This window comes from Choloepus didactylus, chromosome 21 (assembly GCF_015220235.1).
Source record: "Choloepus didactylus isolate mChoDid1 chromosome 21, mChoDid1.pri, whole genome shotgun sequence".
NCBI classification, from domain to species: Eukaryota; Metazoa; Chordata; class Mammalia; order Pilosa; family Megalonychidae; genus Choloepus; species Choloepus didactylus.
The window spans coordinates 25,982,295-25,996,239 of NC_051327.1; the positions used below are offsets into that span (position 1 = coordinate 25,982,295).

Sequence of the window (13,945 nt, forward strand, 5' to 3'; positions counted from 1 at the left end):
GCTGGGCTCTGAGAAGGGGGGGCACATAAAAGCGGGAACCCATTCCCAGGCTTGAAAAAAGCCATTTTTTCCCCCCTATATTCTGTCCCTTCTGGCTTCTCACTGATTCCTTACTTTTTGCATTTCAATAGCCCCTGGCAGGGGTGGAACTGAAGCAGTTGGAGAGTAATTATCAGACAATAGCACAAAGCATATCTTTAAATGCTCTGACACCGACAAAACTTCCAGGCTGGGGAAAGACTTTTAAAAGAGACTCTTTTTTTTTTTTCCCTTTTTTCTTTTTCTTGATTTCTTTTCTATTTTTTTTTTTTTAATCTAAAAGTAATATATGTGGTTATTTTCTATTGGAAAGCCCAGGTTGAGGGACTAGGCTGGGCTTGGGGGAGACAGAGTACCCACAGTGTCTTTGAATTCCGTATTCACTACTGAAGGCCTCCAGCCCCATCTTTAATTGGCAAATCAGGCTGACCAAGGAATCTACCTGGAGAGGCCCCAAAGAGGAGAGAGGAGAAGGTAATAGTGCCCCTGAGAGACAACTGGAGTTCTGAGGATTGGGAGAGTGGAGGGAGGCCCAGCTCAACTGGCAGTCCTCCTTCTGAGAATTCAGACCCCAGGGGCTGGAATTCAGATTCCAGCTTCAGTCAGCCACGCCCCTGACAGGATCAGAGTCACCAGGAGAACTAAAGTCTCCACACCTCCTTACACTGGTGGGGGAGCTGTGGGCTGGCCAGTGCCACCTGCTGGACAGGACAGGAAAAGCACCAATTCTAAAGGCCTCATAGGAGGGTCTCATTCTCAGGAAAACTCCATACCCTCCCAGTGAGACCTGGGCCTCACTAGACTGGGAAAATCTGACTAGGGTCGACCATATCTGAGGAGACCCACTCACAAAAAGGTTACATAGAGGCAGAGCAAGAAACAGAAAAAACAAGAGGGGAAAAATTCTGATCAACTAAATAGAACCTAAGTTAGAGGTCTAGAATAAGTTGAACTGAGTAACAGAGGCCAGAGAACAAAGCCAACTAACAAGAAAACCCCTAGGTAAAAGATAGAAAACAAGCTCCAAAATAAACTAATCAAGAAAATCAGATGCCTAGACAACTTAAGATAACAAGCCATACCAGGAAACACGAAAACATGGACCAGCCAAAGGAACAAACTAATAGCTCAGCTGAGACACAGGAGTGGAGGCAACTAATGCTAAATAAATTCAATGAAATGAAGGAAGATATAGCAAAAGAGCTGAAGAATATAAAGAAGACACTGGATGACCATAAAGAAGAATTCATAAACTTAAAAAAACAAATGGCAGAACTCATGGGAATGAAGGCCACAATGGAGGAGATGAAAAACACAATGGAGGGACACAACAGTAGATTTGAACAGGCAGAAGAAAGGATCAGTGAACTGGAAGACAGGTCATTCGAATTCATACACACAAAAGAACAGATGTGAAAAAAATGGAAAAATATGAGCAGGGTCTTAGGGAGCTGAGTGACAACATGAAACGCACAAATATATGTGTTATGGGTGTCCCAGAAGGAGAAGAGAGGGGAAAGGGGGCAGAAAAAGTAATAGAAGACATATTCACTGAAAATTTCCCAACTCTTATAAAAGACAGAAAATTAGAGATTCAAGAACAGTGTATTCCAAAGAGAATAGATCCCAATAGACCTACTCCAAGACACTCATTGATCAGATTGTCCAATGTCAAAGACAAAGAGAGAATTCTGAAAGCAGCAAGAGAAAAGCGATCCATCACATACAAGGGAAGGTAGATAAGACTATATACAGATTTCTCCGCAGAAACCATGGAGACAAAAAGACAGTGGCATGATATATTTAAGATACTGAAAGAGAAAAACTGCCAACCAAGAATTCTATATCCGGCAAAAGTTTCCTTCAAAAATGAGGGAGAGATTAAAACATTTTCAGACAAACAGACACTGAGAGAGTTTGTGAATAAGAGACCAGTGCTACAAGAAATACTAAAGGGAGTGCTACAGGCTGATAGGAAAAGACAGGAGAGAGAGAGTTGGAGAAGAGTGCAGAAATGAAGATTATCAGGAAAGGTAAAAGGAGAGGGGAAAAAAAAAGATATGACATATCCAAATTCCAAAAGACAAAATGGTAGTAGAAAGTACTGCCCTTACAGTAATAACACTAAATGTAAATGGATTGAATTCCCCAATAAAAAGATACAGACTGGCAGAATGGATTAAAAAACAGGACCCATTTATATGCTGTCTACAAGAAACTCACTTTAGACACAAAAGGACAAAAATAGACTGAAAGTGAAAGGTTGGAAAAAGATATTTCACACAAACAACAACCAGAAAAAAGCAGGTGTAGCTATATTAATATCAGACAAATTAGACCAAAAGTAAAACAATTAAAATAACATGTGTTAGTTATAAAAACTTCAAATCACACGTAAACATAAAACCGTGGAAACTGAAAGTCCCACCGAATTGTACAACTCACACCCACCCCAAATGACCTCCGTGACCCAGTGGGCGACTGGCCTTTTCACCGGAGCAGATGCAGGACCCCCACCCCATGCTCACGGGGCACCCTACGCACCCTGTTCTGCGGCTGCTTTCTAGGGGGGTGTGTTCCCTGCTTTTGCAGCCCCTTGCAGTTGTTGTCTGCTCCCTTTATCGGGGGGAGGGGGTTACTCCTGTTTTTACCCGACTCTGCTGGCCCTGCAGCTGTCTGTGCATCTGGGGGGCCCATTGGACCAGCTCCTGGCAGAAAACGCTCAGTGAGTGAACAATCAAACACTTCTCTCCTGGATGCATGGGTGGCTGGGTGGGTGGGCAGGTGGTAGGTGGGTGCTTGGGCAGGTGGGTGGCACTGAACTGAAGTGTTGAGTGTGCAGGTACATGGGCAGGTGCTGGCTGCATCTGCTACAAAAGAAGCCAACTTCTCTTTGACACCCCTTTGTGTTTTGGGGTACACTGCTCTATGAACATGTTAACTGTTCCAACACCACCACCAATAATTTTTAAAAAAAAGACGCCAGGAAGAAACAGTCAATCACCCTGGACCCAGGTACACAGTGAGCCTGGAACGCCCCCCACTGCAGACCTTGGCTCCCCTTGTCATTACCAGCTTGTTCGGCTCGCTCCCGGACATCGCTGGGCTGAGATGCACTGCCCGGCTCAGAAGCCCCAGAACTTTCCATCCAGGCAGCCCCCCACTCCCCCAGGCGGCCCCCGCCCCTGTCTGCTTCCACCTCAGCTGCAGGTCAGGGCCCTCCAAAGCCCCAGCACCCACAGGCCATCAGCTTGTGGGACGAACGAGCTTTCTCATCTTTCCAGTTCCCCTTCAGACACTTTCTCCAAGGCCCCTGCAGAGGGGGAGGTATGGATTTTCTCGGGGAAATAAAAATTGCACCCGAGGCACGCGCAGGGCTCACGGGGCAGGCGGAGGCTGAGAAGCCCCAGTGAGGGTGCCCCACAGCTCCCAGGAGGGAGGGCTGTCAGGGGGAGGCCGGGCCTCCCGCCACTTCTTTCTTTTGGTTGTTGTTGTTGTTTGCCTTACTGTTGATTCACACACAGCGATGCACGGCTCCACGCAAAGCAGACAAATGCACACAGTTACATATACCCACCACCACAATCGGGAAACAAATTTCCACCAACCTCCACCCCCAGAAAAAAAGTTCATGACACCCCTGTGTAGTCAAGCTGGCCCCCAAGCCCTGAGCCGGCAGCGGCTCACCTCTTTTCTGTTCTTATCACTTTGCCTCTTCCAGAATATCATGGAAATAGAGTCCAGGGGACACCTCCATCTTCAGTTACCTTCTGTTTTTTGAGCCTCATCCCCGTTACTGCATGTCAGCAATCGTTCCTTTACTTGCTGATGGACTTCTGCTGGAGGACGCCCAGTGTTTTTATCCATTTGCCTGTTTGGAGACACTTGGGTTGTTGCCAGCTTGGGGCAATTATGAACGAAACCACTGTCAGCATTCACAAACAGGTTCTTAGGTGAACACAGCCAGCCTTTCATTATCTTGGGTAAAGACACGGGGATGGGATTGCTGGTCCATGGGGCAGGTATATGGTTAGTTTTATAACAAACCAACAAACTTTTCCAAATCGTCTGCACTGTTTTGCCTCCCCCAGCAATGTGGGAGACTTCCCATCACTGTGCGTCCCAGCCGGCACTTGGCCCTGTCTGTTGTGTGTTGTGCTGGGTTGTTTAGACACCCTGACAGGAAGCAGTCGGAGCTCATGGTAGTTATCAGTTTCATCTGCACTTTCAGAACCAGAGACACTTGTATTTGGAAAAGCTTCCAAACACTGTGAGTCCAAAACCAAAAGACGTCTCAACGTCCATCCCCCAATGTGGGAATCCTTTCCCCAGGTGGCCACCTGGTCTCCACCTGGCGTCCTCCAGAGGCAGGGCACGCGCCACCCCCGACGAAAAGCCCTGACCCAACTAGAAAGTTCCAGTGGTCAGAAAGGTCATGTGCTGAGCCACACCTGCCTCCTCGGAGCCCCCACGTGGTGTCGGCGGCTGCACAGCCCACGGACCAGAAAGGGCCTTTGGCAAGGTGAGGCCCCCTCCCACTTCCCCCCCTCCCTGCCTCCCTCTAGGGCCACGTCGGCCCCTCACCCAGCTCAGCTCCCTGAGGCGGGAACACCAGCTGCCTCCTCCTCCCAAGCCCCTGCCCTGACCCCCGTGGGCAGCTCGTGGGAGGGCACAGGGCATCGGGAATATGACAACCACAGGAGCGGAGCTGGGAGGCATCCACCCAACTGACCCACTGCACAGACGGGAAAACAGAGGCCTGGACAGGGGCGGGCACTGCCCACGGTCACCAGCTGGTTAGCGTCAGAGCCGGCGGGGCCCAAGCTCCCACCCACTGCCCCCGAACCAGCTGCACGTCCAGTCCCGTCTACTCTGATTCAACACGTCCCCTGAGGGCCCACGACATGTGGGCCCGGCTTTCTGTCCTCTCTGTGGACGGGGAAGAAGTCCAAGCACCGGCCAGCAGAAGTCCCAGCTGACGGTCTTTCTCATTTGGCTGAACACAGGGAAACAAGACGGATTCTTTGCCAAGGGAAATAGCTTTTTAAAATACTGACATAAAGGCTTTAAGAAATTGTACACGGATTAAGGTTTCATTTATTAAAGAGCTAACTAAACAGTGCAAGAGCAGACGGCGGCAGTTTTCAACGTTTCACCCAAGACAGAAGGCCTCGCTCTAGGCCGAGAAGGCTGCACCGAGGGAGCTGCACCCAGTCCCGCGGCAACAAAGCAGCGCAGCTCTCAGTCCTCGGCCGGATCGACTAGGGCCCAAACAGCGGCCCGTCCTTACGTTTACCACGGGTTTTTCTTGGTGCCCCAGGGCAGCTGCCACAGAGGACCACACACCGGGCAGCTTAAGGCCACAGGAACCAGCTCCCTCACCAGCCGGGAGCGGCCGGCCGTGCCCGCTCCTAGGCTCCGGCAGCGGCTGGGCCACTATCCGTGCACCACTCAGCCTCCACCGCCGGCTCTCATCTGCTCCTCACCAGCTGTGCCCAAACTTCCTCTTCTCCCAAGGACCCCAGTCACGTGGGATCAGAATCCCCCCTGCTCTGGACGTCCTCATCATGACGAATCCCATCTTCACAGATCCCATTTCCAAATGGGGTTGGCTCCGCGGGACTGGGGCGACACAGTTCAGTCCACAGCGGTGACGGTGAATAAAAACACTCCAGTTGGCGTCAACCCCAAATCATGGGACATCCCTGAGGCCACACGGCCCTCGCCGGCCCCAGCAGAGCTGAGACCCCACAAAATCTCCACACAGAAGGGGCCTTCTCGCCTCCCAATCCACACCGCGGAAAATCCTAAATGATCTCCAGGTGCTCCCTGGGAAGGTGATTCACTCCCGAACGAACCACTCCCTGGATCTTACAAACCACATTCTATTTTTAATATTCTTTAATTTCCCTTGGGAAAAATTTGAATTCTGCCTAGACAACCCTGGGTTTTGTTTTGTAATAAAAGATAGGAAATTTTAAATTGGTTGCTTTTCATCATTTATTCCCTCCAAAAGCCTCAGTGGCAAACACGTTTCTCATATCCTCCAACTTTGACGGTCAGGGTGTGGGAAAAATAAATTGCTCACTCTATTTCTCGAGGTAGCTGGCTGGGGCTACAGGTGACTGTCCCGTAGCGGTCCTGTCACTGCAGTTACTTGTATTTCTGTGCTGCCGTTCAGTCACGGTCCTTTGAGAGCTGACGACGCAGGTTACAGGCATACAACTGCATCGCACGGTCAAGAGAAGGCCTGAACAGGTGGCTGGGGAAAGCGGGGCCCACCCACCAGAGCGCCGGGTCCTGGCCAGGGGAGCCCAGGAAGAGGACGCACGGACAGACGGGCAGTCACGGGGGCTTCGCTCGGTCTGGCCGGGGCCTGGCCGCCTCTGCAGCTTCTGTGTCTGTTTTCGAGTTCATGCCCCAGCTGGGCGTGACCCAGCTCTGACGCCATCACGGCCTATTTCCAGAGCCGCGATGAGGGCAGCAGGACTTGGATTTAGGGGGACAGGCAGACTGGTCGTATCACCATTTGTCTTTGTTTCCTGGGAACTTATTGGCTCATGGTTTCGGGGTCCGGAAGGCCGACTTCCTCCCGGGGTGGGGTCCTGGGGTCCCTCGGCTTCCCCGTCACATGGCAACGCACACGGCGGTGCCTCCTCCTCCCTCCTCCGCGTTCCGTTAGCTTCCAACTTCCCGCTCTCTGTGGCTGGACTTCATCCTGCTCATAAAGGACAGCAGGAACCCAGTCGAAGCCCACCTAGTCAGTGGGCCACCTTCAACAGAAAGAGCAGCTTCGAGAGATCCTGCGTTCAGCGGGCCTGGTCTCACCAGCACGGATCGAAACCACAGACACGATACACCGGGGTACACGGCTCAGCCCCCCCGCAGCACTCTTGGTGAAAGCCTGGATGAAAACGAGGGTCCGTTTATCATCATCACTGCTGGACCCCAATTTCCCATGAGGGCGGGAGACGTCATGAAGCACCTGTCAGTGCCAGGCCCTCTGCTCGTGTGATGCCATCTCGTCCTCTCTAGAACTGGCTGCCCGAAGGGACTGAGCCTTCAAACACTGGACTGAGCCTGAGAAGCCAAGACACAAAGCACCACACAGTGTACGACTGCACCACACCCAATGTCCAGGACATGCAAACCCACAGGGCCAGAGGCAGGCCAGGGTCGCTTGGGGCTGGGATGGGGGGTGAGGGCCAGTGAGGTGACAGCTGACGCCCACAGGGTTTCTTCGTGGGGCGATGGCAGGTCCTAATGCACACACTAAAATCCACTGAACTGGACACTTTCATGGGCCAATTTATCTCAGCAAAGCTGTTTTTCAACAAGTCTGTTTCCCCACTGCACAGAAGAGGAGATGGAGACCCAGCAGGGTCAGGTACACCAGGTGGTACGAAAATGCAGGCAGGCCATGGCCGGGGACTGGGTCACTCTCACGCAGTCCTTTACAAATTACAGACATGACTCTGTCATTTTATCCCTTGAAGTTTTAGTTTCCCACCTGTACAGTTTATATTTTAACTTCGTTTACGTTTTCGTTATAGAGACATTCTTAATTTTTCCATAGACAAATTTATCCATCTTTCTCCTTTTGATTTATATTTTTTAGGTCTTAAAAAATCCCAAAATATCAAAAAGATATTCATTTATATTTTCTTCTAAACATTTTCATATTTAAGCCTTTAGCTCATCTGAATCAATTTTTGCATACGGTATGAGCTAGAGATCTCTTATAGACAGCCAGTTGTCCCAACCCCATTTGTTTACAAGTTGCATCTGGTTGTCAGCCAAGCTCCCTTAGATTTGCGGGTCTGTTCTCTACGTGCCCCCACTCCCCCCGTCAACCCCTCACCATCATCACACTGTGTTATGACCACAGTTTTCTAGTGAAGGTGCTGAGACTCCCCTCCCTCGTCTTCCAAACTGTTGTGGCCATTCTTGGCTTTTTACTCTTCCATATAAATTCTTAGGGTCAACTTGTGGTACGCTTGTTACAGTTCCTTAAAGAATATTTTTATAATATTTTTATAATCGTGCTATTAACCATAGGCCAACAAGGTCCCCTGTGTTGTAAAGTCATATGTTGCTTTTTAAAAAATTTTTATTCTAGTTCCATCTATACAACCTATAATTTCCCCTTTTAACCACATTCAAATACATAATTCAGGCTATCAATTATATATTCACAATGTTGTGCTACCATCACCACCGTTCATCACCAAAACTTTACAATCAACCCAAATAGGAACTGTACAATATAAGTCCTACCAGATCATTCCCTACCACTACCCCAGCCCCTGGTAACCTATACCATATCCTAGATTTGGCTCTGTCCGTTGGCTTCTTCTAATTACTTCATATTGCTGAGGTCATGCAATATTTGGACATGATGTATTTTAAATTCATATTTTACTAATTTACTTACTTTTTATTTAAGATGTGGACATCTTCTGGGTTTGTTTTTCTGCTCACTTGTTTCTTTGTTTTCTACCTTAATTCCTGCTCTTGCTTTATTATCCCTGTTATCATTCCCTTCTTTTTTCTTGGGTTTACTTTGCTGTTCCTTTTTCTAGTATCTTGACTTGAAGATCCAGTTCATTAATTTTCAATCTTTCTTTTCTTCTAAGGTACGCATTTAAAGATACACATTTCCTTCTAAACCCCTATTTAGCTGCATCCCACTAGGTCTCATGTTGCCTTTTCACCTCGCATAGTTTTAAGTATTCCATGATTCCCATGACAATTTCTCCTTTGACCCATGTATTTCCCAGCAGTGCCTTTTGGCTTCCGAACCGTGGACGTGGCAATTGTTTAGGACAGGCACGTGGCCCTGGCTGGTCTAAAGAGCCGGTCCCCACACTTCCGCCGGGAACACTGGGGAGAAGAAGGTGCCGTGACGTACCCCCTGCGGAGGGACACCCCTTCACCACGGCACGAGGCCAGGCCCCCCGAGAATGCAGCCGGAACAACTACAGGTAAGAGATGGCAGAGAAATCTCCGTGCCAAGGGGCCTTTCAGCCGTCCGGGGCATGAGGCCATCAAACAGGGGTTTCCATCCCTGGCTCCTGAGAGAATCCCAGCAGATGCCTCTTCCCTCCTTCTTTCCAAAACACGAGGGCCTGCGACCCCCGCCTGCAGCGAGCCTGAGCCCCAGGTGTCTGTGGCCGGCTCCTTTCCAAAGACCAGCAGAGAAAGTGCCCAGTGATCATCATTCGAATAAATTAAATCGTTTCTTCCTACCACTTCTCTCAAAACTTAGGATGTCAGGTAGGTCTGACCTAAAGGCCCCAGGCCTTCAAGACAGTTGCTGGGGCAGACCCTGGGGGCCCCTAGGGACCTCGAGGAGGGCACCCCCTACCCCTGGGCTTGGAGGGAGGCTCCGTGTGGCCCGGAAGTTCGGGACAGTAAGCAGTTTCCTGGACGCAACCCCTCAAGCTGCAAGGGCCAGTTTGCACTCAAGCTACTCCTCACCTGGCATAAAGCAGCAGGATTTTGTTTATTTAAGGATGGAGAGAACCATTGGCTGATGATAAATTTAATAGCTCAATTTATGAAGTTCCAGGGTCCACTGTTCATGAACCACCTCACCTAATCCTATAAGGGGGGAACAGTTGTTATCTCCATTTTTAAATGGAGAAACCGAGACTTAGAGGGCAAGTTGCCTGAAGTCACAGAGCTGCCAAGGACCAAAGCAGCTTGTTCACCCCAAGACTGGCATGTGCAGGAGGGCAGGAGTCCATCACCTGAGGCCTTGCTGTTGGGAGTAGCAGAGGAAAAGAGAATTCATCATAACACAGAAAGTTCACAAATGTGCTGACCGTTTACGTCATTCATCTCCACTCAAACCCTCCCGAGGTAGCTGCAGAATCTTTCTCTGCTGCGTTGAAAGAACTGGGGTCTGTGTTGCAAAGCCGTGAAAGTACAATGCCAATCAACTGCAAAATCAAAGTGCAAACTTTGCAAAAGACCCAAGATGTCAGGGAGCCAATGAACGTACCGTAAGGGAATGTGCAGGTGGAGCCCGAAGCCATTGTCAAGTGAGTCGGGTCTGGCCATGCTGGACAGGTGGGCAAGTCAGGCCAGGAAGGAGACGAGGCTACGACAGGGTGCACTGCAACAAGAAAGGATCTGAGCAGCAGAGGATTAAGAGGGAGTTGGGAAAACTGATGACGCCTTTAGAAATTTCAGCAAAGCCAATCCTCTTTACACCAGAGCTGGGAAAATCACACATAACGTGCTGGATGGTGTCTTCAACCAGCATTCAATTTGTTGCAAAAAATATGACACATATCCCACCCCCATCAACACTTGATTACTTTGTTGGTTCTAGAGATTAACATTATAATTGCATTCATAACCTAAGATTTCTTGAAAATAAGACACATTTCCTTTTTTTTCATCTTTCAAGATAGATTCTCAATCACTCCCTCTATCCACACTATTCCGATGTGGTCCCCATTTTAAGTGAAGTCACCTAATGGCTCCCTCTTTAAATCCAATCACCCTCTTGCACTGGAGAACAGCTCAGGCGGCAGAAAACAAGCTCCTTCTGTGTCCTCCTAAGTTCCCCAAGTTCTGGCCCCGGGAAGCCAGCACCGCAGCTTTCTCCTTTCCTCCATGTTCCATCCTTATCAAAGATCCAGAGCAAACGGCCAAATGGCGAGCCTTTATGTATTTGCTTAACAGCGACATCAAAACGTCATCCACCTTGTTCTTCAACATTCCTTCTATAAAGGTGGTAAGTTTATTTTAGTCTCGTGGTTCTTTAGGGTCGATTTCTCACGTCCACGTGCCTACGGGGAGAGAACATGCACAAACAAGCGACTGAGAGCGAGCTAACCCTTTCAAGGTTCCCTATGGCAAAGCCGCCCACGGCATTTTATCTCCGAGTGCGTGGGTGGGTGTGGGCTTAAATTCAGAACCAACAAGAACGCAGGCTCTCCGGAGCAACCGACAGCGTCCTCCTCCTCGGTTCTCGGGATCCGGACACTCATCTTCGCCTCTGCGAACCCCCTCGGTTTTTACGTGTATTTAGTTCCCTGATGCTTCCCGCGCGGGCCTCCTCCGGGCCACCGGGAATCGCCGTGCAAGGGGCACGCGGCGTCTGACCTGCCTCGGGGGCTCCCCGGGGGCGCGTCCCAGACCCTCCCCCCGGGACGGTGGCCCCAAGCGAGGCCTCCACCGCGCGCCCGCCTGAAGGGGCCGCACGACTGCACCTCCCGCGCCCTGCCGGGGTCCTAAAGAACCCACTTGGGGGGCCCCGAGCCCCGAGGGAGCGGAGGACCCCATTTGGAGCAGAGAACCCCCGCCGAAGCCGTCCTAGTCTTCGGGGACGCCGCCCACGCCGCACGCCCCGCGCCCTGGGCACCGGAAGCCGCATCCTGCACTTCCGGTGACGGCATAGGGGCGGGTACACGGAGCCGGCCAGTGGGCGGGGCCGATTGCGGAGTGGGCGGGACCGACGTCCGGGTAGGTGGGCCGTCGTCGGTGTGGGCGGTGCCAACGTCCGGATGGGTGGGGCCGCACCAAGGTGGGCGGGGCCCACTTCCTGGTGGAAGGGACACAATTCCGGATGCGCCGGTCCGCGTCGCTCACGCTGACCCACTTCCGGGCGCGCGCGGGTGAGCGCGGGAGACGAGGAGGCGGGGGTCCAGCCGGTGGGGTCGGGGCCTGGCGGGGACCGGGGGTGGCCGCCGAGGGCTCCGGAGGGAGTGGGGCTCCCCGCGGCCCCCCGGCCCCGCCTGCGCCCCTCGCTTACTCTGCGTGACCCACTCTCGGGCCGCTCTGCCCGACCTCCGGCCCTCTGCCCCCAGACCCGGCGTGGGCGTGCCGGTAGCATTCGGGGCCGGCGATTTCCCCAGAAACGGATAAAGTGAGAATCCGGTCGGCACACTCGCGCAGGGCGGGGGCTGTGAGGAGGGCCTGGGGCGCTTCACTTCCGAGCACATGGCGGGGACACGGAGGCCCCCCGAGATTCAAATGAGCGCCGTCAGGATCGGCGGGAAATCATGAAAGCAATGCAGGGCTCGGAGCGGGCGGGAAGGCTGTGCTCGGCGGAGATGAGGTTCCCTGCTCCGCGGATGCCAGGCTTTGACTTTTTGCCTGCTTTGCATGGCCTGCCCATGTGTATACAATATGTATATTGTATATGTATGTTAACCTATTCCATTAATCCATATGGGCAGGTAGGCACTTGCTTCTGAAGGGCCTACCTGTGTTTCTGTTTTAATGCCAAATGAGATTTCTTGGTTCCCCAAGGTGTACCGGGGTTGGTTTGGCTCACGTTGTCCTTTTTTTTGGTCTCTTTAACATGAATTAAAGTTGCCATTGAAGGTACTCTGCCATGGAAGGCAGGCCACTGGTGATCTCAAAGCAGAGGAGAGAAGTGGTGTGTGGGGTCCCCACCCAGGTGGTCTGCACAGCCTTCAGCAGCCACATCCTGGTGCTGGTGACCCAGTTCGGGAAGATGGGGACTCTGATTGCCCTGGAGCCCAGCACCGTGGCGAGCGACATCAGCAAGCCCATGCTCACCACCAGGGTCCTTCTTGGGCAGGATGAGGTAAAGGGATGGGGAAGGGGTCGGAGGGGAGGCTTTACAAGTTTGTTTGACTGGCATGTTCTGAGTGTTGTGTTGAACCCTGAATCACTGTTTCAACAAATTTGTTGGTGAGGTCACTTAATCGTGGCATGGGAAGCCTTCCTGGTCTCCAAAGGGGTAATTAATGAAAGCATGGAGAAAAAAAGCAATTTTGTGCAGTTTAAATGGTTTTCTCCCCTTCCCTTCTCCAGCCTCTCATCCACGTCTTTGCAAAGAACCTGGTGACATTCGTGTCTCAGGAAGCTGGAAACAGAGCGGTCCTCCTGGCTGTAGCCACAAGGGACAGAAGCCTGGAAGGGGTGAGGGCCTTGAAGGAGGTGATCCAGGCCTGCCGGGTGTGGTGAGGGGGCCCCAGGCTCAGCAGAGGCCCGGGAATGGGCCCCCAGCTACTGCCAGGCTGGAGCAGGCGGGAACTCGGGCACCTTTCCATGCCCTGAAGGCAAGTCCTGCGCCCACCCTCGGAGGAGGAACTTCCTCCGGCTGTAGTCCCTGAGGCGAGAAAACACTCATGTAGCAGGCAGACTCTGACATCATTTGGTGACTGATACCACCCATGGATGAAGAAAGGAGCGGGATACGCCCTGGGGGAGTTGAGAGTGGTTCTCACTGGGGCCCAATGGTTACATATCTTTGAGAATTGAAAGTGATTCCTGGTCCTTGGTGTGCAGAATCCATTGTAGGAGGAAATTTTTTTTAATTAAAAATAAATATGCACCCCCACATACTTCGCCATCTTTTTTAACAATACTGAGAAGTCTGTCACACAGCATACGTTCAATTTCGTGTGCGTCGGGCAGGTGGAAACCCCGTCTGCAGCCTGTGGTCCCCATGCAGGGACGAATCCTGGAATTGGTTTTGCACCACTTGTCATGCTCTTCTTTCCACAGTGTGGCTTAGGAGGCCCGGGAAGCTGGACGGCTGGTGCCTTCCATTCAGCAGACACGCCTGACGGGCGCTCAGGGGCCCCCTCTTGCACGATAGGGAGAGGCACCCTCACCCTCCGGCCTGTGGTCAGCTGGGGAGGGGGCCGTGCCGGGCCGGCCAGGAAGCGCTGACTGCCAGGGGGGCTTCGTGTGGAGGCGATGCTGGGGCCGAGTCCTAAGTGGCAGGTGTGTGAGTCTCCTGGGGCTGCAGGAACAAAGCACCACAAACGGGGCGTCACAGCTGCAGGACTCGATGCTCACCGTTCAGGAGGCCGGGGGCCAAAATCAAGGTGTCAGCAGGGCCACGCTTCCTCCAGAGGCTCCGGGTGTCCCTTCCTGGCCCCTCCTAGCTGGTGGGGGTGGGCGGCCACCCCTG

At 52.0% G+C, this 13,945-nt stretch overlaps 1 protein-coding gene and 1 long non-coding RNA gene across 4 annotated transcripts; one reads left to right on the forward strand and one right to left on the reverse strand.

Annotated features, from left to right (window-relative positions):
* Positions 1 to 7,507: 7,507 nt before the first annotated feature.
* Positions 7,508 to 11,435, reverse strand: LOC119518049. Of its 2 annotated transcripts, none has more exons than XR_005213668.1 (3): positions 11,299 to 11,435; positions 10,046 to 10,841; positions 7,508 to 9,802 (listed from the first exon to the last, which is right to left on the reverse strand). It is a non-coding gene; the product is annotated as an uncharacterized LOC119518049 (long non-coding RNA). The 2 variants fall into 2 exon arrangements; XR_005213669.1 differs by having other exon boundaries at positions 11,295 to 11,435.
* A 133-nt stretch (positions 11,436 to 11,568) lies between these two features.
* PSMG3 (proteasome assembly chaperone 3) lies at positions 11,569 to 13,368 on the forward strand. 2 transcript variants are annotated; one of them, XM_037814447.1, is made up of 3 exons: positions 11,569 to 11,669; positions 12,370 to 12,607; positions 12,838 to 13,368. In XM_037814447.1, exons 2-3 carry the CDS (start codon positions 12,392 to 12,394, stop codon positions 12,988 to 12,990), a joined length of 369 nt encoding a protein of 122 aa, XP_037670375.1. In that variant the 5' UTR covers positions 11,569 to 11,669; positions 12,370 to 12,391; the 3' UTR covers positions 12,991 to 13,368. The 2 variants fall into 2 exon arrangements, with proteins under 2 accessions (XP_037670375.1, XP_037670374.1); XM_037814446.1 differs by lacking the exon at positions 11,569 to 11,669 and adding an exon at positions 11,676 to 11,920.
* The last annotated feature ends 577 nt before the right edge of the window (positions 13,369 to 13,945 follow it).